Source organism: Polypterus senegalus, chromosome 5, assembly GCF_016835505.1.
Source record: "Polypterus senegalus isolate Bchr_013 chromosome 5, ASM1683550v1, whole genome shotgun sequence".
Lineage (NCBI taxonomy): Eukaryota > Metazoa > Chordata > Cladistia > Polypteriformes > Polypteridae > Polypterus > Polypterus senegalus.
In genome coordinates, this window is record NC_053158.1 from 129,025,938 (window position 1) to 129,049,738 (window position 23,801).

General features: G+C 35.7%; 1 protein-coding gene across 3 annotated transcripts in view; it reads right to left on the reverse strand.

Annotated features, from left to right (window-relative positions):
* LOC120529495 (secreted frizzled-related protein 4-like) overlaps nucleotides 1-23,801 on the reverse strand; it is a 49,385-nt gene that overhangs the window by 21,542 nt on the left and 4,042 nt on the right. For all 3 annotated transcript variants that reach the window (XM_039753351.1, XM_039753350.1, XM_039753349.1), the window contains one exon: nucleotides 22,741-22,936. In XM_039753351.1, coding sequence (XP_039609285.1) covers nucleotides 22,741-22,936 — 196 coding nt within the window. The remainder of the gene's footprint in view (nucleotides 1-22,740; nucleotides 22,937-23,801) is intronic.

Consider the following 23,801-nt stretch of genomic DNA (forward strand, 5'->3'; position numbering starts at 1 on the left):
TCTTCTGGCAGCTCCAAGCAAGTTAAAACAGCTCATGAGCTATCCTAAATTCTGGCAAAATTAGGAGCAGTTTCATAAATTAGAAAAATTCATAAAATGCTTCTACTCACATAAGTCAAAACAAAATTAATTCACGTTCAGGTTTTTGAGCTATTTCCTACTCTGAGACACTTGATAAATGCAGACACTGATCTCTTTTCTCTACCTGAGTATTCGTCTGCAAAATCAAGGCTATGAACCTTAGTATCAGCTACAGTATTCAACTATGCTTTTTCTAGTTATTCAACATTTTTTCTTGTCTATTTTTAAAGGACATTTTCTTGTCTATTTTTTAAGAACAGATTTATTGACCAAGGACCAATAAGCTGATACAACAGGACTGAATGAGAAGCAAAATTGTGTCACCCGAAATATGCATTATTATAAGACAAATTTTTCAAAGACTTTCTGTGATAGTTTCACAGGTGTCTGCAGCTACAGGTGAAGAAGATGAAGTTTTAAAGATTTTTTTGGTTACACCATTTTTCATCTCACATATCAAAAGTTGGAGATTAGATACTATAATCTACTGAAGTAACATGATTTGTGGTAGGAGAAATTCAGACTTCACATTCTATCACAACAGATTAGACAATAATTACATTGCAAATGATCTAAAAATAAGAACCAAACAGCATGGACAGGATTCAAAGACAAACATATTTAAAGATTTAAAATGTGTAAATGAATCCATCTTCCTATGAGAAAATGTCACCTATCTCCTCAGTCATTATCCCATTACCAAAGCATTTCACTCTTTCTCCTTACTAAGCCTGTAATAAAAAGTGAAAAAAAAATCGTCTTGAAAATAATCAATAGTGAAACTCAAGATGGGCTGTAGTGCCCAAGCAGGGTTTTGGATTGCAATAACAACATATTTAGCACAAAGATACAACATAAAGATAACAGGAACAATCATTACCCTAACAGTACAAACCACTAATTTAATCAGTGGTATTTTTGGCCAGAAAATTCTGGAGGAGCCACACAGACCTGCATGACAGATGCTGTGAGAGGAGTCACGGCCATTTTGAGAAGCTACGCAGTGAGTGAGCGAGTGAAAGGCAATCAAGCACTTAAAGGGCAGAACTTATGAGACCTTCTCCTCTTCTTAAATCCTTTACTTTCAACATCTCAGGAAGGTTCCTTGCCTCAGCTCATGGACTTAGAGATAATGGATGCAGAAAGTGTTGTCTACAACCACAAATGAGTGTTATGAGGTGGAGCTGGCTGTGTGGAAAAATGACACAGCCGAAAAAAAGCATTGCAGTCATATGGAATGGAAGATCAGTCATATAAGGAAGAAAGTGAAAGACATAGCATTTCATAATGTGTTAGGCTACCAACACCAATAAAGACAAAATGTAAATCTTATAATTCCATAAAAACCCAAACAAAATGGAGTTCTATCAACATATTGTCATATGGTACAACCACCAACAGACAGTATTATAAAGATATTTCAATATCATCTTTAAATATTCAATACCAAAAGCAGAAATACAAATTGATATTCATTCAATTCCATTTTTTTTTCAAAGGGCAAAATGCTAAATCATATTGTACATAAACAATAGACATAACACATGATAATGATGACAACTACTCCTAGTCATGAGATATACAAATTCACACACAGTTTTAAATTAATCAAAATTTACATGCATCAACATGAGCAACATGCCTAGAACATTGCAGGGTTTAAATGCCTGTCTAAGCAACATGAAAATAGACTTGTGCCACCAGGCACAAAGAAAACTTTGCATGCTTCAATAAGGAATAACTTTTCAAATAAAAATTGCATTGAGCAAATTGTGAAAAAAATTGGGCAAAACTGATTATGACAACTAAGTTGAGTTTGCTATAAACATTTTAACAATATATTAAAATACTTAGATGAGTTTACTATTTCGTTTTTGCACAACACCATCTGCAGTGCCCCTAAATACACAGATGCCACTGAATACTTATGTACATATGCATTAAATTATTGAAGAAGACTGTAATGGGCTGGGTCCTGCCTTGTGCTTGATGCTGTTGAGATAGATTTAGGTCCTCCTTGACTCGTAGTTGTATTGGGCTTTTAAGAATGCTATGTTATTGTAGAAGAATCTTGAAGACAAAATGTCAGGTTTATGCATTTCACACTTTGTGGGCAAGTACTTTATGACATTTGTAAGTTCAAGGTTTTGATTGACCCATGTCAGTAAACAGACATAAACAGGTTATATATTAGGGAAAAAGATCTGAACAGATGGCCTGCTCAATATGTAGTTATTTGAAACCTTCAGAAAAAAGTTTAAGTCTCTGTAAACCGGGGTGTCAAAAGAAATATAATGATTTACTTCATGAGGTGAAGTTGCATAATAAACAAGAACAGCTGTGTCAGATATTTTAATATTGAAATGTCTAATTCAATCTAAACATTCAAAGTATAAATATTCACAATTGTAATATATATTTGTCATTTTTCAAGCTCTGATAGAGGTCCATTGAGGGCTAGATAAGTAAGTAAGGATTAAAAATCAAAAATAATATTGTTTTCCTAATCATTGACTTTAAAATAGTTTAAAATTACACTGTACATGCTTATACTTGGGATTGGCTCTTAGAGGACTAGGACCACTGGAAAAAAATCAATTATCAAAAATATATTATCAGTAATCTCAAAATAGCACAAAATGACATTCCACATGCCCATATTACTTCTTTTGAACTTTTCTGAAAAGAAGCAACTTTGACACCTCAAATCCCATTAGAGGGTGAACCCTGGGGTTGCTTGATGTGGCATGCACAACTTCAAGTCCTCCTGATCATTTTTGTTGAAGATACCTATGGGTTTTCTCTTTAAAATAAGGGTGTAATTTCCTGCACAAAATATAGTCCAAAAACAGACATAAAATGAGAGTTTCAGGTCTAGAGGGCCAAAAATAGGCAAGTCGAATAATATACCATATGTGGGGGTTTTCTCATACCAGAGATTCAGGAGACGATGGACAAAAAAACTAAAGTGATTTCAAAGCATTCATAAGTCATTTTCATGAACACAATACTAACAAAACACTTCCATATGTGATGTTGGACATCTTATTCTGCTGGCCTTTATAGTTTCGTCTCTGAAATGTTTACTTCTTCATAATAAAGCTATGGTCATGGAAACACTGTTGTGTTACCCCCTTTTGGTAAAAATTCATGAACAGTTCTTTAAGATCTGTTAATAAAGTAATTGTTCAACTACTCAACACATTAATGTTGTGTTTATGGTTAATTAATGGTGTGTTTGGCCATTTTAAAACTGGTCATCTAACTTATCCCTAAAGTAATAGCAAAAATACAAAATGTTGAGAGACATCACCAGATGACCCTTATCTACACTACATATAGGTGAAGTTTGATTTATGTCCCCTGATTAACTCTTAAAATTAATAGTGAAACTCTCCATTTGCAGTCTGAACTATATAGGATACATTCAGCAAAAAGAGTGGCTGGGGAACACTGAAGACAAATGATATGGTGAAGTACTTAATTTTGTGTACCTTTACAGACGTTATGGTAAAGAGGACATGGCCTTGAAAATAGTTTGATCATATGTAGAGTGCTTTATAAAGGAAAACTGTGATTGATTAAATGTGCAACTATTAAAGCTGAACTTTGGGTAAACTGTCACCAGAAGCAAGAAGCAAGGAGAAAGACCAACTGTGAGATACATAAACTACTTACACTGTTGGAGTACAAAACTACTATGTAAGCAAATACTTGGTCCCTGCCTTTTCTTCTAAAATTTTGGGAAGAGTGAAAATGACATCCAGACTAAGATCCAGTGGTGGATGGCACCATACAAACTGTTGACAAAGAAGTGCTTTTCAAAGCGAGAGATTCAATGCCATAAGAAAAAAAAAGATTGAGTTTAAATACATTGAGATGCCAAGATGACTGAAATGGTGAGCTGACTTTTTCTCATGAATGTATTATATTAAAGTAACATGTGAGTGTAATTATAGGAATTTATCAAAAAAAGTTACCATAAAAAAGCAAAATCAAAAACATAGCATGCTAAGCCTAATAGCAGTTGTCAACACCTCTACTTCTGTGACATACACCACATGCTAGAATAGCCTTGGGTTTCAAAAGTGAAAGCATGAAGCCAGAATAAAAAAAAACTTTAACACATGTAACTTTGTAACTGCTATAAAAGCTTAATCATCTAGTGAACAAAACTGGCGAGACATCTGCATATGAAATCCTTGAATGCTAGTAACATTTAAAATGCTTAATGGTATCATGTAACTCAGTTTTAGCAAATAGTGTCTCTATGTAAGAGGGTGCTGTTCTGACAAGGGGATCAGTGCAGACTGAGTTGACCTCACAAGGGATGGTCTTAACTAGGAGGACTCATGTTTTCAGTATTACAGATTAACTGCCATATGAAGAATGTTCATCTTCTAGACCTAAAGTATAATGAGCCTATGAAAGAGTAAATGTGGATCAGCAGCTGCTGGAGGACCATGTGCTTTAGTAAGCTAGTAGATTGCTATGGAAAAAAATTTGGTCAAGATGGTTTCAAAGTATTAGAAATTTTTGAAAACCGAGCAACAATAATGAGAAACTGTGTTATATAGATGTAGTGCTGAACCTTAGTACAGGGAGAAAGTAAGAACAAGGACCAAATAGACTATGGGCTATGGTAAACACAGAGAAGTGGGGAGTTTAACAGGGGTTTCCACAGGACTTTCAGGGAGTATTTCTGACACCAGCAGTTGTAATTGGGATTATCTAAAAAGCAACCATAGCAGGTTTTGTAAAGCTGCCACAGCACTATATGCCTTAAGGTTGCAGGTAAAAGGCTTAACTGGCAGGGAGATAGTGTGGATAGAATAGCACAAAGAAGTTTAGAGATTGAGAAAAATATGTTTAATGCTTATGGAACTGCATTTATACATTTAACAAAATCACGACACCTTTCAGGGAACGACTAACGATCTGTCTATTTTGGCCAAGGGAAACAGCAAGGTTTTGCTTCTGTTTATTGGAAACTCTGTACTGTCATACTATTTGTACCTCAAAATGTCTGGATCTGAATATAATAAATCATTATTTAAAAGCTAAAGAACTTGTTTTTGGAAGTAATGTTTTAGGTTAGTCCTCCACCTCACTTTTTTTTTTTTTAAGATACAGCATCACTATCAAAATTATGGCCTAAAATTATGATTCTCTTACCATGCAGCTTACTTGATATAGGAAGGAAAACAAAAATGCCACAAAAATGACTGACACACAGAAAACCACAGCAATCAGTGCAACATCTGTAAGAGATATACTGCCAGTTCAGGCCTTATTATTTATTTATTTGTAATGGTTGATTTATCTGAGTTCTACATATTGCTTTGATTTTTCTATTTTGATTTCAAGCATGTTTAGTTCATTTTATGGATTAGTGGTCAGACCAACATTATGCACTTTCTGTAAATTTTTTTTTATTTTATGTTTAAAAAGTGTCTAACAACTGCCTTAAATACATAAAGTGGTTACATTTTTTGATTTTTGATTGTTTGACTAGTATATTAGTTATGAATTACACAATAAATACAACTAACCGCGTTGTGGGGGCCTTTAACACCATGCAGTTCTTGTTGCTTGAGGTAAACTAAAGTCGTTGAAGGTTGATATTGTCTTTGATTACTGATTACACCACAGGCAGACCACAATTTGTAAGGCTACAGTGTTGTGTTTAAAAATAATGGTCAACAACACAACGGCTCCTAAGGTTACTGCCCTGACTCTCTTCCTGTTCACCCTATGTATGTCCATTTTCAAATATAAACCTCAGACCCATCAGCTAGTGCTGGGCGGTATACCAGTTCATACCAAAAAACGCTTTTTATTTTTGTTATGATATGGATTTTTCTTATACCGCAACACCAGTTTAAATAGCCTAAACAAAATTTGGAATGTAGTGCAGTGGGAAACTGTTTAAGGGTGGACCTTTTTCACTGCTTCACCGCTAAACACACATGCAATGGAGTACATTCATTAGTGGAGGTATTAAACATTGAAAATGGACAGAGAACATTCCTAAACTGAAGCTGTAGCAGACGATAATGTTGAACGTGATGACACAGAAGAACTTTTGCCGAAAAAAGGAGCTGTATCTGTTGTCTGGAGGTTTTAAAAGGTCGGATGTGGACCATTATGTTCAAATGTGTGACTACTGTTTCTGTACTACTGTATAATACTGCAAGCCAAGTTGTACTTGTTTTATTTTTTTTCAATACTGTGTAATGTACCTGGGTACTGTGTAATAGTGTGACAACATGTTGACTTTATTCACAACATTTCTACTTTATTCTTGCCGTTTATGTCGAGATTAAAGTCGACATGTTGACTTCATTCTCGTAATTTGAAATCCAGTAGAACATCATAAACTGAACTTCATCTTAAAATAAATATTTAAATTTACTAGATTTTCTCAAACCCCGTCATAAGGTATATAGCACATTAAATGCTTTGTGTTAAGTGTTCCCCGAAGCCGTGTTAATTGCTACATGTTCCTTAAACTGACTTCCTCTTGCACTAAGGTGGCGATCACCACACAGAATACATTAATTGCATGATATTCCTGCTCCCTGAACATTTAGAATGCTAAGATAGATACTTGAAATCATTTTCATGATGAAATTCATTAAAGCATGTATTAATCATGTGGGGGCACGGTGGCGTGGAGGTTGTACTGCTGCCTCGTAGCAAGTGGGTCCTGGGTGTAACCTGCATTGAATTTGCATGTTTTCTGGAGGGTTTACACGGCGTGCTTCAGTTTCCTTTCAAAGTCAGATAGAATGTGAGGTTTTGTTATGCTATATTGACCCTAGTGTATGTATTGCTTGTATCCAACCTGCGATGTGCTGCTGCCCCGTTCAGGATTTGCTCCCGCTTCGCACACAATGCTCACTAGGATGGGTGAAACCCTGAATGGATGACATAATTAAACATGTATAACAAAGATTTTTTTATAGTTCTGAACACTCCATAGGCTAATTTTATAACTAGTTTTAATTTCACAAAGACGTGTATTGTGTGGTGATTAAGTGGAGAAAGAAAAAGGAAGGATAGGAACTGGAGGTTTGGTACGTTAGACAGAGACAGCATGCATGCAATAAAGAAAGCCTGCTCAGAAGAACATCCAATGAATTCTGTGTTCGTGTCTCCGACCACCATATCACAAACCCAACATTTAAACAATATTTAAGTTAAACCTGTGCGATACCCATTCATACATGCAGTTTTTTGGAGCCTACCAACCATAAAGTTCTCTATACTGAACTTACACCTGGGGACCCCTTACTGTCAGTGAGCAGCACTACCGCCACACTACCGTGCATGTTTAATACCTGCTTTAATGCATTTCATCATGAAAATGATATCAAGTATTTATCTTAGCATTCTAAATTTTCAGAGAGCAGGAATATCATGAAGTGAATGTATTCTGTGTGGTGATCGCTGCCTACACCTCCTCTTAGTGTAGAGGATGTCAGTTTAAGAAGCACATAGTGATTAACAACAGGGTCGGGGAACACTTAACACAAAGCATTTAATGTGCTACATTAACTTGTGACGGGGTTTGAGAAAATCTAGTAAATTAAACATTGATTATAGGATGAAGTTTAGTTGATTACATTCTACTTTAATGACAAAATAAACTATGAGAATAAAGTGCAAATGTCGACTTTAATCTCGACATAAAGATCAAGATTAAAGTGGAAATGTCTAGAATAAAGTCAACATGTTTTTTTTTTCTTCTCTGTGTCTGTTTTTTTTTTTTCTTCACCGTGGCCCTAATACGCTTCCGTAGGGCTATACCACAAATAGCATTATAAATGCAAGTTGCAGTTTTATTATTTATGTATATAGTTTAGCTTGAAGCAATGTCCATATTAATGCAATTTGCCTTAATGATGGTTCAGTTGGTAAAGACGTCATCACCAAGTGGCACTTGTTTTATTTTATTGTATTTTTATTTGGTAAATACTGTGTAATGCACCTGGGCTTGAATTCTTGAAGTAATAGTATTATTACTGGAAGTTGCACTATCATTTATTTTGTTATTTATTAGTTTAAATAATATGCAGTTTAATGATGGTAAAGTTGTTCAAAAAAACTTTGACAAGCACCTCTGGATATTTTGCTAAGTCTAAATTTCTCTTTGGATGGTTGAAAATGTGTTGTCAAAATTTTTGTTTAAGTTGTTAGCAAAATTTGCTCAATAACAAGGTTCTATATTTTGACTGCAACTGTCATGCAATGTGATTCCTTCTCTTCATTAGTGCCACCCCCTTGAAAACTATCACTTTATGGGGCCATTCAAACCTGTATTAATACTTGTGTGTACATTAAAATGTTTTTTGAACAATGTACAATGCTCATGACAGTGGAATAGGTTATTCTTAGCAGTAATTACAGTGGAAAATGTGGTTAACATCCACTCATGCATGGGAAAAAAATACCATTGAACACCGTGAAACCGGTACAATTTTGAAAAATACCGTGATATAGAATTTTGGTCATACCACCCAACACTACCATCACCTATGGAAATTTTTAGAGGACAATTAAATCATGGAGGTGCATAAGTGGTGGACAGTCCAAGGAATGCAGAGGCTTGTGTACTACCCTAAAAAGGAGAGATAGTTTTGGAGAGAGTGACCAGGAAATACAACATGTAAACAAGATGTACAAGGATCAAAAACGTATAGTCACACCACTTTATCACCAAAACATTATTATTGAAATCAAAATAATCATTGCCAAAAGGTTTTGAACAAAAATAATTGCAAGAAAAAACTTTTTGAGAGTTATGTGTAAACTTGAATAGGAAATGGCTGCTAGGGTCACACCCTTGATAACCAATTAATGCATTAAGTAGTGCTGGGAGGCATACCGGTTCATATCGAAAAACCATTTTTTATTTTTGTTATGATATGGATTTTTCTTTTACCGCAACACCGATTTACATAGCCTAAACAACGTTTGGAATGTGGCACGGCAGGAAATTGTTTAAGGGGGCACCTTTTTCCACTGCTACACCGCTAAACACGCATGCAATGGAGTACATGTGTTAGTAGAGGTATTGCGCAGTGAAAATGGACAGAGAACATTCCGAAACTGAAGCTGTAGCAGACAATAAAGTTGAACATGATGATACAGAAGAACTTTTGCTGAAAAAAGGAGCCATGTCTGTTGTCTGGAGATACTTTGGTTTTAAAAGGTCGGATGTGGATCATTATTATTTTCAAATGTATGAATACTGTTTCTATAGTACTGGATAAGACTGCAAGCCAAGTAGCACTTGTTTTTTTTTGTTTTTTTAATACTGCATAATGTGCCTGGGTACTGTGTAATATAGTGTGACGATGCCAGTCCCCTACAGACTCCCTCTTCCCACATGGGAGTCTGTTGAACCAACACCGTCGATAGTTATGACCGAGATGAGCTGACAAATCTCATTGAATCCAGGGGATGGTGGAAAGTGCTCAAGTGCTTTTATTAAAAACATTCAAAACTAAATCCAAAAGTGTCCATTGTGCAGTGTTAAAAAGTACAGTACCCAAATAGCAAATCCATAAAATCAGTAAAACGTGGGGATAAAATCCATAATAAATAAAACCATTAAAACAAAGGTTAAAATGCATTCTCTCTTCTCAACCCATCACAGCCCCCCACCTTTTGTCTCCTTGGATCACCCATCACTGATGTTGCCAGTGGAGCCTCTGCAGCATGAACTCCTTTCTGCTGACCCCGTCTTGGCTGCCGCCACACTGCACAGCCAGACTGCCCGAGGTCGGCACACCTTCTGTCTTCCTTCGCACTCACTCAGTCGATCCATTGGGAGATCTTACATCTCGCTCGTCCCACTCTACACGCTTAGTCAGTGGGGCGAACCAGCCTCTAGAGTGCCTCAGCCTGCGCTCCCTCACAGAGCCCCAGCTCATGCTGCCTCCTCCTTCCTGGTGTATGGATTGTCTCTCATGACTGCCTTTTCCCTTCTTTAACCTCCTTCTGTTCTAACATCTCTTTTTTCCTTCCCCATTTCCTGCCGGCCCATAAATATACTGTACGTCTCCATGGGCACAGTGCCTTAATCATACGCCGCAGGAAGCTGATGAAGCAATTGACTTCATCAACTCCCCACAGTCATGCAATCGAGCCCACGAAGACGGACACGGCTAACTGGAATTAAAAACTGGCCATTTTTTTTTGAAGCCACAAACCTGCTACACCACAAATAGCATTATAAATGCAACTTGCAGTTTTATTATTTATGTATATAGCTTCACTTGAAGAAAGGTGCATATTAATGCATTTTGCAATATGATGGTTCTGTTGGTAAAGATGTCATCACCAAGTTGCACTTGTTTTATTTTATTGTATTTTTATTTGGTGAATACTGTACTGTGCAATGTACCTGGGCTTGAAGCCTTGAAGTAATAGTATTATTACTGGAAGTTGCACTATTATTTATTTTATTGTTATTATGTATTAGTTTAAATATTATGCAGTTTAATGATGGTAAAGTTGTTTAAAAAGTCACTTTGATGTGTCAGTGGACAGAGATTGTTAACATTAACAGAAAGTGTAGTTGGTTTACAAAAAATATTTACCATTTATTCCTTTTCTAAGATAGGTTCAGCGCAATAAAACTTTTGACCTCTGGATATTTTACTAAGTCTAAATGCCTCTTTGGATGGTTGAAAATATGTTGTCAAAATTATAGTTTAAGTTGTTTGCAAAATTTGTTCAGTAAAAAGGTTCTATATTTTGACTGCAACTGACATGCAATGTGATTCCTTCTCTTCATTATTGCCACCCACTTGAAAACTATCACTTTATGGGGCCATGCAAACCTGTATTAATACTTGAAACCAGTATAATTTTGAAAAATACCGTGATATAGAATTTTGGTCATACCGCCCAGCACTAGCATCAAATGTGCTTTTTTACATTAGAGGTAGTGTGTGTTGGGGCAGTGGCATGAGAAAAGGACATGTCAACAAGCTCCACAAGTAATTCAGGAATGCTGGATTTGTTCTGGGTACTAACCTAGACTATGAAGAGTTTTATGGCATTAGATATCATGAACAAAGTAAACTGGTGGATCACGACCAGCACAATGCCTATTTTATTATGTTGCTCTAGGCAGCACTATGTTATGCCTTTTTTGTTTGCAGACATTTAACTTTACAATATCTACTTGCCTAAACAATGTTTTTATGTCATTCAATATTTTTATTTTGAACAGATTTGCATGCAATATTTACAGTATTGATTTTAATTATTACACTTAGTTTTTCTGTGCATTTGTATCTATATCTGAATACTGTCAATATGTGTAGACTCCTTTACCTATGGAATCAAAAAAGCATGTCTATATAATAACACTGACACCACATTTTGAAAATGAATGGATGAATTATGGGCGGCACGGTGGTGCAGTGGTAGCGCTGCTGCCTCGCAGTTAGGAGACCCGGGTTCGCTTCCCGGGTCCTCCCTGCGTGGAGTTTGCATGTTCTCCCCATGTCTGCGTGGGTTTCCTCTGGGCGCTCCGGTTTCCTCCCACAATCCAAAGACATGCAGGTTAGGTGGATTGGCGATTCTAAATTGGCCCTGGTGTGTCCTGTGGTGGGTTGGCACCCTGCCCAGGATTGGTTCCTGCCTTGTGCCCTGTGTTGGCTGGGATTGGCTCCAGCGGACCCCCGTGACCCTGTATTCGGATTCAGCGGGTTAGAAAATGGATGGATGAATTATAATCAACAGCAGATAATATCAAATTGTGCAAGAAATATGCTTTCAAATTATCAATATCATAGTCTACAGTTAAATTAACTATAACAAAGAAATACAAAAATTGTGCTTCATTGTTTAAAAAACATAAATGGCTTATCACAGCTGGAAAACATGAATCTAAGGAGTTGAAAGAGGCCTGTGATAGTGGCTTGGGGTGGTTGAAGAAAATATATAACAGAAGAAAATTGGATAATGAGAGAATAACAACAATAACAGGGTATATCAGAGTTTTATAACAACAATAAACAAATATCAAAATGTTGCTAGGTGCCATTGAGTCAAATACAACTCATAGCGACCCGATGTACAACAGAATGAAAAACTGCCAGATTCTGCACCATCTTGACAGCTTCTGATATGTTTAATCCCATTGTTGCAACCACTGTATCAATCCATCTCACAGGGGTCTTCCTCAATTTCATTGTCCTTCCAATTTATCAAGCATGATGTCCTTTTCTACAATGTGATCCCTTCTGACAACATGTTCAAAGTACACCAGATAGAGCTTCACCATCCTCGACTCTAAAGGAGCTTTCTTGGTAGTACATCCTCCAAGACAGACCTGTTTGTTCTCCTGGCGGCCCATGGTATGTTTAATATTCTTTGCAAGCATCACTATTCAAAGGCATGAATTCTTCGATGGTCTTCCTTATTCATTGTTCAGCTTTTGCAACCATAGGAAGCGACTAGAAACATCATGGCTTGGATCAGATGAACTTTAGTATTCACGGGGGCATCTTTTATTTTAAACACTTTGGAGAGGTCTTTTACTGTAGATTTTCCCAATACAATATGCCATCTGATTTCTTGACTGCTGCTTCCATGGGCATTAACTGTTTATCCAAATAAGATGAAGTCCTTGACAACCTCAGTCTTCTCTCCGTCTATCATGATGTTACTTAATAGTTCAGTTGTGAGGATTTTTGTCTTCTATATATTAAGATATAGTCCATACTGAAGGCTGTAGTCTTTAATCTTCATCAATAAGTGCTTTAAGTCCTCTTTGCTTTCAGCCACCTGGGTAGTTTCATCTGCACATTACAAGTTGCTACTTAGTCTTCCTCCAATTTTGATGCTGCTTTCTTCTTCATATAGTCCAGCTTCTCAGATTATGTGCTCAGCATATAGATTGAAGAAGTATGGCGAAAGTATACAACCTGACACACATTTTTCCAGATTTTAAATCACTCAGTATTTCCCTTTTCTGATCAGACAACCACCTCTTGGTCTATATTCATGTTCCGTGTGAGCATAATATAAATATTCTGTAATTCCCATTCTTCTCAATGTTTCCAAAATTGTTATGATCTACACTGTTTAATGCCTTTGTGTAGTCAATAAAACACAGGTAAACATCTTTTGGGTATTCTCTTCTTTCTGACAAGATCCATTTGACATCAGCGATAATACCCCTCATTACACATCCTCTTCCGAATCCAACCAAAACCTATGGCAGCTCCATGTTGATGTTTTGCTGCAACTGTTCTTGAATTATCTTTAGCAAGATTTTACTTGCATTTGATGTTAGTCATATTCTTCTATAATTCTCACATTCTGTAGGATCACGTTTCTTTAGAATGGGTACAAATATGCATCTTTTCCAGTGGATTGATCACATAGTTGATTTCCAGATTTTTGCCATAAATAAGTAAGCACTTCCAGAACTGCATCTGTTTGTTGGAACATTTCAATTGATATTCCATTGATTCCTGGAGCCTTATTTTTCGCCAATGTCTTCAGTGCAGTTTGAATTTCGTCCTTTAGTAACATTGGTGCCTGATCATATTCTACTTTGTGAAATGGTTGAACATCAGCCACTTCTTTTTGGTACAGTGATTCCGTATATTCGTTCCATCTTCTTCTGATGCCTCCAGCATCATTTATTATTTCACCTGTTGAATCCTTCACTATTGGAACACGAGACCTGAATTTCTTCTTCAGTTTTTTCATCTTCAGTAATGATGACTGTGCTCTTCCATTCTGATTTTCCAACTCCAATTCCTTCCAAATTTTATTGTAATACCTTTCTTTATCTTCTTGAGATACTCTTTGAAGTTTTCTGTTTGGATCTAAAAAATTACTCCTTTCTTCCTTCTATGTTGCCTCTCTGCATTCAAAATCAATTTCAAGTTCTCCTCTGACATCCGCTTTGCTCTTTTCTTTCTTCCCCTTCTTTTTAATGACTTTCTGCTTTCTTCATTAATGATGTCCTTGATGCCATTCCATAACTTCTGTGGTCTTCGAACTTTTTTGCACAACTTACCAAATCTATTCTTAAGGTGATCTCTGAATTCAGGTGGTATATGCTCAAGGTCATACTTGCTCTAATGGATTTTTTTAAGCTTCTTCAAGCACCATTCGACTGTCAGTTTGTCATACTGTGGTGGCTTACGCTTTGCTGCGATACTGGAAGCTATGCCACTGGTATTTTAAATACCAGCAGATTCCAGTGGAGCTTCCAGTCTAAGGACAGACTAGGAAGAAGGATGTGGCAATCCACTTCTGAAACACAAGCCACTGAAAACTCTATAAGCAATGGTGAGATAATGAACTCAAGGTATATATGTATACAGTAATCCCTCCTCGATCGCAGGGGTTGCGTTCCAGAACCCCCCGCGATAGATGAAAATCCGCGAAGTAGAAACCATATGTTTGTATAATTATTTTTATATATTTTAAGCCCTTATAAACTCTCCCACACTGTTAACATTATTAGAGCCCTCTAGACATGAAATAACACCCTTTAGTCAAAAGTTTAAACTGTGCTCCATGACAAGACAGAGATGACAGTTCTTTCTCACAATTAAAAGAATGCAAATATATCTTCTCTTTAGGAGCAGAGAATTTCAGAGAGAAAGAGAGAGCGGCTCGCAAAGAAAAGCAAACAATCAAAAAATCAATACGTGTGCTTTTAAGTTTACCGAAGCACCACAATAAAGCGGCATATTTTAGAGGAGCGTTAGTATCTTTTAAGCAAAAATCCTCTGTGCAAGCAGCCCCTCTGCTCACATCTCCTCCGTCAGGCGCAGAGAACGTCAGAGAGAGAGAGAGAGAGCGAGATTAAAGCAAACAATCAAAAAATCATTAAGTGTGCTTTTGGAAGCACCGCGATAAAGCGGCATTTTTTAGAGGTGCCTCGTATCCACTAGGCCAACAGCTTCTGTGCAAACAGCACCTCTGCTCACACCCGCTCCGTCAGGCGCAGAGAATGTCAGAGAGGGTGAGATAGAGGCAGAGACAAGCAAACAATCAAGCACCACACAGGAAGTATATCTTATAGCATTGAGGAGTTTTAGTTAATATGTAATACATGCTCTGATTGGGTACCTTCTAAGCCATCCCCCAATAGCGTCCCTTGTATGCAATCAACCGGGCAAACAAACTGAGTAAGCATGTACCATAAATTGAAAGACCCATTGTCCGCAGAAATCCGCGAACCAGCGAAAAATCTGTGATATATATTTAGATATGCTTACATTTAAAATCCGCGATAGAGTGAACCTGTGAAAGTTGAAGCGCGATATAGCGAGGGATTACTGTATTACTAAAGACACTACACTAAAAATCATCACTATTGTAAATTACAATGGTAAAGTCCAGAATAAAACATTCTCAATTAAATATAAGAATAATTTTCTTCTATAATTTACTCAGACACAATATTGATTATTAGCTGTTATTTAGGAACTATAAGAAGAACAAAACTAATCAGTCTTAGTTTTATAGCTTTACTTACTGTAATTTTTACAACCTAGGAAAGAAATACAAGTCTTAATAGTCACAGCCCAAAGACCACCAGAGGTTTACATATAGTATGGTGGGTGACACAGTCTTCTCAGTAAATGTCATTGCTTATTAAATTGGTTTCATTGTAACAGAAGAGGGCATCTCTGTCTCACCAGTCTACACATAGAAAAATTCCAAGGAACCAAATATATAAAAGTCCTGCTTGTATGAGCCTGTTAAAGATATCTGTAAGATGACACACATGGTCATTCTAAGAATTACTATATATAACAATGCCATCTATGTATTTACTGTATTTTTACAGTTAAACACATAAGGAAGGATCAGCAAGGAGAACTCAAAATACAAATACTGCATACAAAAACACCAAAGGCCTAGATGCCCCTTTCGCACCAGCTACCACAGGTCTTGAACGCAAGTCAATCAGTAGGTCTGGCTTTTTCATCTCCCCAATACTGCTAAAGTAATCTCCTTTCTGATCTCCCATTTCCTCTCTCTCTCTCTCTAATAAGCCTTTACCTAGAATGTTCTATACTACCTCAAGATTTATTCTGACCTCTAGTTCAAGATGGTCTTAACTTCCTCCTCAACCACAGGGACTGATTTAAAACTCATTCTGATTGTTCCTAGAGTCCATGCAGGCACAAGCCCTTAGTCATTCACAAAAGGCCAAATCTCCCAGGCCGCTTCTGTGTGTGCCTGCCTTCTTGCATCAGGAGCAGAGTTCTGTCTATCTCAGTTTGTAGCTGTAGATGGTTCCATCCACCCTGTAGGACTTCTACAGTAGCTTTCATTATCTGCATGACCACATATTTAATTGAATCACATTTTATAATTTATTAGAACATCATAAACATTTTTGATAAGAACAGCCCAATCATCCCAAGGAATTTCATCCCATCTATCCACCTCGATTCTCCAAAGTAACATTGAGATATGAAGGTCCCTAAAGTCCAACTTTCCACCACACTACTTGGTAATTTTCTTGTGTCTATGGTTCTCTGTTTAAAAGAAGCTTTCTAACATTTGTATGAAATTTACCCTTAACAAATTTCCAACTGCGTCCCCATGCACTTGCTGAGCTTATTTTACAGTAACAGCTTGGATCCACTGTACTAATTCCTTTCATAATTTTAAAGATTTCAGTCTTGCCACCTCATAATCTCTGTTTGCTTAAACTGAAAATGTTTCAGTCCTTTAATTTTTCCTCATAACTCATATTTTGAAGCACTGGAATTAGCCTTGACACTCTTCTCTGAACCTTTTATAGCAATGTCATGTCTTTTTTGTAGCCTGGAGACCAAAACTACATGCAGTATTCAACGTTAATTCGCTGCAGTGCATTATACAACTTAAGCATTACCTCCCTTGACTACTACTTTACACATTGTGATATATAATCTAACATTCTGTTAGCCTTCTTAATAGCTTTATTCTACCGAATGGACGTAGATAGTGATAAGTCCAGTATGACTCCTATGTCCTTCTCAAATGGGGTACTTTCAAGTTTTAGACTTCCCATTTTTTATTGAAACCTAACATTTCTACTTCCTATATGTAATGTGAGTCCATACAGTTACTTGTATTAAATGTCATCTGCCAAATAGCTGCCCAAGTCTGTATTCTGTCCAAGTCCCTCTATAATTATTAGCTTGATTCTTGATTATCTGGCATTCAATCTAGCTTGGTATCATCTGCAAACTAGCTTTTTTATATTTCTATCAAGATAATATATACATATAGTAGCCTGCAGGGGGCGTTCCACTCCCCAAACTCCACACAGGCAGATGCATGACATAAGCTCAGCAACACAATTTCTTTAATTTTCTTGTGGGAAACTCTTTTTAATTAGTTTTAAGTTAATCAGTTTAATTCTTAATTTAATCAGTCGAAATGCAATGAATGAACCAAAATGGTGAAAAGATAAGCTGTAAACTGCCAGAGTTTTAAATTTAAACTTTAGGTCAGCAAAAACTGAATAAAAAAAGAAAATTACAAAATATTACAAATGGGCCTTCTTCAGGGTAAAACTAATAGGTTAAAACCTACAGATGTCGTGTGACAATTAAAGTACAGTATATTAAGCCTTGCAAGTTGAACCAAACAATTTCCACAGGTGTCCCAACTTCTGTTGATTACTTAAAAACCCTCTGTCTGCCTTAACACAGTGTTGGAACATGCAGTGTTACTACATCCTCTGCTTACTTTTTCACCATTTTAGGTCATTCATTGCATTTCAACTGATTAAATTTGAAGAAAAGCTGAAAAAAGTGAGGTGTTTTAAAGCTTTTGACCGGTAGTGTATACAGTATACTGCTTTCAATCCTCCACTCACAAGCTCTGTCCTCCACCTCCAGACTCCGGCTCCCTTTGGGAAGTGGCTGGCTCCTTTTTAAGCCACACCTGGAAGCACTCCAGGTGGTTCATTAAGGAAGTGTGGAATTGCTCCCAGGTGTGGCTGAGGCACCGAGTAGGGCTCTGCAGCACCTGCAGTTCCCACAGCTTCCCCCTGCAGGATCCACAAATCCCAACAGGGCTGTGCTAGCAAATAATAACTCCCACAGAGCCCTGTAGGAATCCAAGGCAGCATCCCAGCCCTAGGGGGCTGCCAAATAACAGTTCAGGGAAGGAAGTGTCCCCCGAAAGTGCTCTCTAACTGTCCTTCCGCTTTGGAGGTGTCCTGGCTCGGTAATGGCAGTGGCTGGCATCAGTCACAATACACACATATACATTATACTGTATATATTACATTATGTATTTTGCTATATATTGCCTTTGATTCTTCTATGCCTAATAATTATCCTCTGATGATGGCTCCTGGCAGGAGCTGAAAGCTCAGGAATAAAAATTATTTTATGATTCATGATTCATTGTCTCCCTTTGTGGATTTCCAACTACAAACTGTATCACAGATCTTTACTTCCATTCATACATTATACAGTATATATATATATATATATATATATATATATATTTATATATATATATATATATATACACACACACTGCATATACACTGCAAAAAACAGCAGTGGCCCAATGCTAACCCTTGAGGAACACCACTTTTAACATCACAATAACGCTTTGCTTTCTGTACTTTTAGCCACTTCTGTACATATCAACAGTACACACCTGAACTCCCTCTTCTGTTATTTCGACTCCTGAACTTTCACATGGTATATAATATCACACAGGGTATACCCCTCTCTGTCCATATCCTTTTGTTCCTTCCTCATACAATTCCAGGATATTAGTAAAACACAACCTCCCTCATTTGAGGCCATGCTGAATGTTAACTAGGACTTCTATTCTTGCCATGTTCTGCTCAATGTTTTCTTTTATAATTGCTTTCATTAATTTACCTGGGATGCAATTAAACTTGCTGGGCTATGGTTCCTTGGATCTACCCATTGGCGCATATCATATAATGGGGTAATATTTGTAATTTTCCCATCCATAGGAATTTCCTCAGTGTGCGGTGACTTCCTAAAAATATGTGTTATGGATTTATATATTAGATTTCAGTCTATTTGATCTAAGCAGTACAGCTGGGGGTTTATCCACTTCTTGACATGTGCAAATTACAGAAAAATGTAAGTTAAAACATTAGCCATGTTACTCATTATATGTTTAAATTTACACTTGGTGTTCCAGATACACGTCACCTCCTACTTGACCATTCTTTTTACTACTAAAATACTTAAGTAATCTCTTCTGGCTTTTTCCACAATATTTCTCTCTGCCTCCTAGCTTACTAGTTTTTTAACTGTTGCACTCATACTCCAATATACACTGTAGCTAACATAGAGTTATTAGTCTTGTACTCCTTATGCAACTGCTTTTTTCTTTGCAGTTTCATTTGTATCTTCCTATTTGTTCACAGTGGAGCTTTTTTATTTCTTGTTTCTTACATTTGTAATGAACTTATCATGCAGTTATACATGTTTTTAATCGCTTCATTTCTCCTCAAATGTCTTCACATAACTCAGTTTATCGCTCTTAGTTTGTATGTAATCTGCTCAGAACTTGCCCTAAAAAACATAAACAGTTTCAATTTTTGTATCTGTGCTTCGCCAAAACACTGTGAAATGTACAATATTATGGTCACTTGACCTAATGATTCAATCACATCTAAACCCTGAATTCTCATGTTATTGTAAAGTACTAAATCTAGACAGTCGTCCCCTCAGGTTGGTATTTTAACATACTGTGTTAAAAAAAATAGTCACTGATTACATCTAAAAAGTCATGCTTTTATACTCTTACATAATTGGGTTAATGTGAACAACCCGAATAAAGCAGAAACCTGTTTTCTTACTACATGTGCAAGTAATCTTCTGGAGTTCTCCTTTGTTATAACATTACAATGTCATTAAACTGTGAAACATCATCATCAGCCACTTTGATTCTGAAAATAAGTATGACATCAGTGTCATGCACACTGGAAAAGTTAATTCTGTGTTGCTTGAAATATGTAGATACTGTATGCTTTTCATAATTGAATTATACTGTACATTGTTGTTATTGGAGCATTGTTAACTCAATAAAGAAGTAAAGTGTACCATAAATCAATATTAATTTATTTAGATTAAAGTTTCACATGCTATACAATAATTTGAAGGATAGTAAAGATGAAAATAAATTACATGGATGATGCCCTAATAACATTTTCCATCTTTAACCTTTTGTGCAGATCATCAAACACTGAAGATACTATATATATATATATATATATATATATATATATATATATATATATATATATATAAGAAAGGCATACATAAAAGAAGACAACACAAGGGTGTTATTTCTGACTTACATCAAACAAATCAAATTACAATCTTAATTGTTTGCAGGTATAAATAGGATAATTATGCAAATTCTTTACAGTTCAGTTTTTCAAAAGAAATCTAAATTACAGCTTCCCACAGTAAACAGATCATTATGGACTATGCAAAGTCTTCTATCCACCTTAATAAAAGTATAAGTATCTGTGTCTGTCTTATGTCCTTCTGGTTGCTGCAATAAGTGCAGCTTTTAAAAGAACTCTTGTTAATAAAACTTATAAATTGCAAATATTCATATTTTAGCATTTAGCATGTCTAATAATCCAACACATCTCTTTTGTTGATATTACCAGTTTTTATTGGAAAAAATAGTTTACTTGTCATGGAGACATTTGAAGAAAAAAGGATTTACAGATATTTAATATAATTTTGCATGTGTGGAATATTTAATTAATATTAAGATTCCTCATAATTTTTTACGTTTAAAATTATTTGTGTTGCATCACTGATAATTCTAACTATATGTGTGCTCTGCTGGTCTCTGGTGATGCTTTTCTTACATAAAATGCTATGATCGTGCTACAAGTTTTAATTCAGAATATTAATGAAACAACAAAATCTGGTACGTTTGTTTTGATATTGACCATGGTTTGCAGTCATTCATTTCACTACTTTCTAATAATTCTTACCGTAAATAATAACTTTCTCAGTCTTTATGTGTGTGTATGAATTGTTTTAAGGTTTATTGAATTCTATCAACATTGTCTTGCAGGGATCAGAGCTGCTGCATTACAGAGACTATAAGGAATTGGCATGTTGTCTGTGTTTTCTGGGAACTTCGAGTTTCTCCTTCATCCTATAAATATATTCCTTTTCACCTTTAAACTGGTGCCCCAGTAAACACTGGTTGAACCTAATGGGCTTAACAACCCAATGATATTAGGTAATACAAGAAAACCTCATACTAGCAGCCTTACTAATTTCCACCATAGACTACAACACTATTATATGATATATTTTTAAGCAAAAGAATCTTTAAAAATGTAAAACCTGTATAGATAAAGTGAGGGAATAGCTAGTAATTCTTCAAAAGGAGACTTAATTTGTGAATTTCCCCTTGGGATCAATAAAGTATCTATCTAACTATCTATCTTAGACCAGTTACATACTAGAACAATAGAACAATCTAGACGAGAACAGGCTATTTAGCCCAACAAAGCTCACTATTCCTATCCATTTAATTTTTCTTAAATAACATCAAGTCTAGTTTTTAAATACATTCATATAAAAATAATGATTTTTATGGCTATAAAAAACTGTGGAATGCAAATTTAATGCATTCCTTGGCAAAATGGCATGTCCTATTTTCTCAAAATAAGGCAAAGGACCTTCTTTAGTCCTGATAGGAGATGAATTGAAAGGATAAACCAGGACTACACAATTCCCAAAAGAATTGTTAAAATTAACTTTACAATAATTTCTCAAACCAGTTTATTCCTATTCATACTTATTGTGAACTGGAGCCTCGTCCAACAATGCTTTGTACAAGGCAGTAATTGATACAGAATGGGTTTGCTAACAGCATTATTAAATCCAATCAAAAAGTTTAAAAATCAAATATTCAATCATCACATACATCATATGGAGTTGTAATGAGGAGCAAGGATGTAATTCTTCATGCAAAGGATCATGAGAGTCTGATATATGCAAAATATCATGTACTTAAAGTGTAGAACCTGATAAAGTAAGACGTTTTTACAGTATCATGATCAGATTTTTAGACAATTTTGCTATTAGTTATACAAGTGATTTTGACACAGTGAATGATATCATCTAAAAAATATCTTAAAAATATCAACACCAAATGTTGATGGCATGCAGTTTTCATAACTGGGATATGGTATTAAGACCTAAGAATAGTGGGCTTAAAAATTGTTAAGAAACTCCCTTTCTCTTACACAGCGAAGATATTTTGGTATCAGATAAACATGCAGAGATGAGAGAGTACCTACAGGAAGTTTTCAAAATTAAACAATAAACAAGGGGTGTATGCAAACATGTTTGATACCTTGACACATAAACACATTATTGGTAGGTGGTGTGAGGTATAAGTTTTTAATACCTTTCATTAATTAACTGCATTTAAAACTTAAAAGCTGTTTTGAGCCTCATTGTGCAAAATTCTATTTAAAATATTTCTGAAAATAAATAAATTATTTAACCATGACATTGTGAGTACATTATGTATGTAAAATATTCAGACTGCACAAACCTTGTTGCTCTCCTTATAGAAACCAGACACATTTAAATTAACTACCCAAAGAAAACCTACCGAGAGTCCAACTCATAACACATTATGAGTGCATCCTCTTTAGGCAGATGTTCCGGACATGGACAGGATGAATTTGTTATCAAGTTAACAGGACCATGTTTGATCGGGCTTGCTGACTTTAATATCTCCTTCACTTCCACTATAGTTGTATTGTCATTGCAGCTCATTCGGACTTCTCTAAAACTGGCACGAATAACTGCAAAGAAAATACAGATATGAAGAACACAGTCAACTTTTGAATTTCAAGAAGCCTGAATGCATGCTTTAGAACCTCATGAAATATCATTTATAAAAGAAGGAATTCATGACTAAATAAATATTTTAGCAATGCTAAAGATTTAACAGTTCATCAAGATGAATTACTCTAATCAGAACAGTTGTGTAAATGACCTGAAGCACAGGCAAATGTTTTCCTCTAATTACAGACCAACTCAAGCAAAGTTAGAGTTAGTCAGTAATTATCAAAAGAGGGCATTTAACAAAAATGCCAACATTTTAATGTAATTTTATAATGGACAATTGTGTAGCAGACATCAACACTGTACACACTACCACAAAACAATCTCCTATGTTTTCAGGGTTTTTTTATTTTGGAAATGGAAATATGGTGGGCAGGAACAAGGTTAGCTGAACTTGTATTTCTATTTTTCTTTTTTATATCACCAGATTTGAATAAATAAGGTATTTGCAGGCACTGTATATTAGCTGAATGTTGTGTGGTATACACAAAATGATAGAAGTACACAGACTGTATTATATAAATTAAAAAATATTTGAGCAAACTAATTTTCCTTCTTCAAGATAACATATTCAAGTTTTAACTGATTAGCACCCATTTCATAGTAGATTAAAATATCACACAGTATACTAGTGATTATGGAAAAAGTCACAAATCACTTCAGTGATTTCTCCCCCTTAAGCTGTAGTTCTAAACTGAATGTAATTTTGTGACATTATACCAACAATCCCATGCTTAACAATTTTCAGGGTTATATCTTTGAAGAAAAAAATAAACTAAGCTTTCTGCTATACTTGCTAGTACAGTTTTGCAGTATTATGTG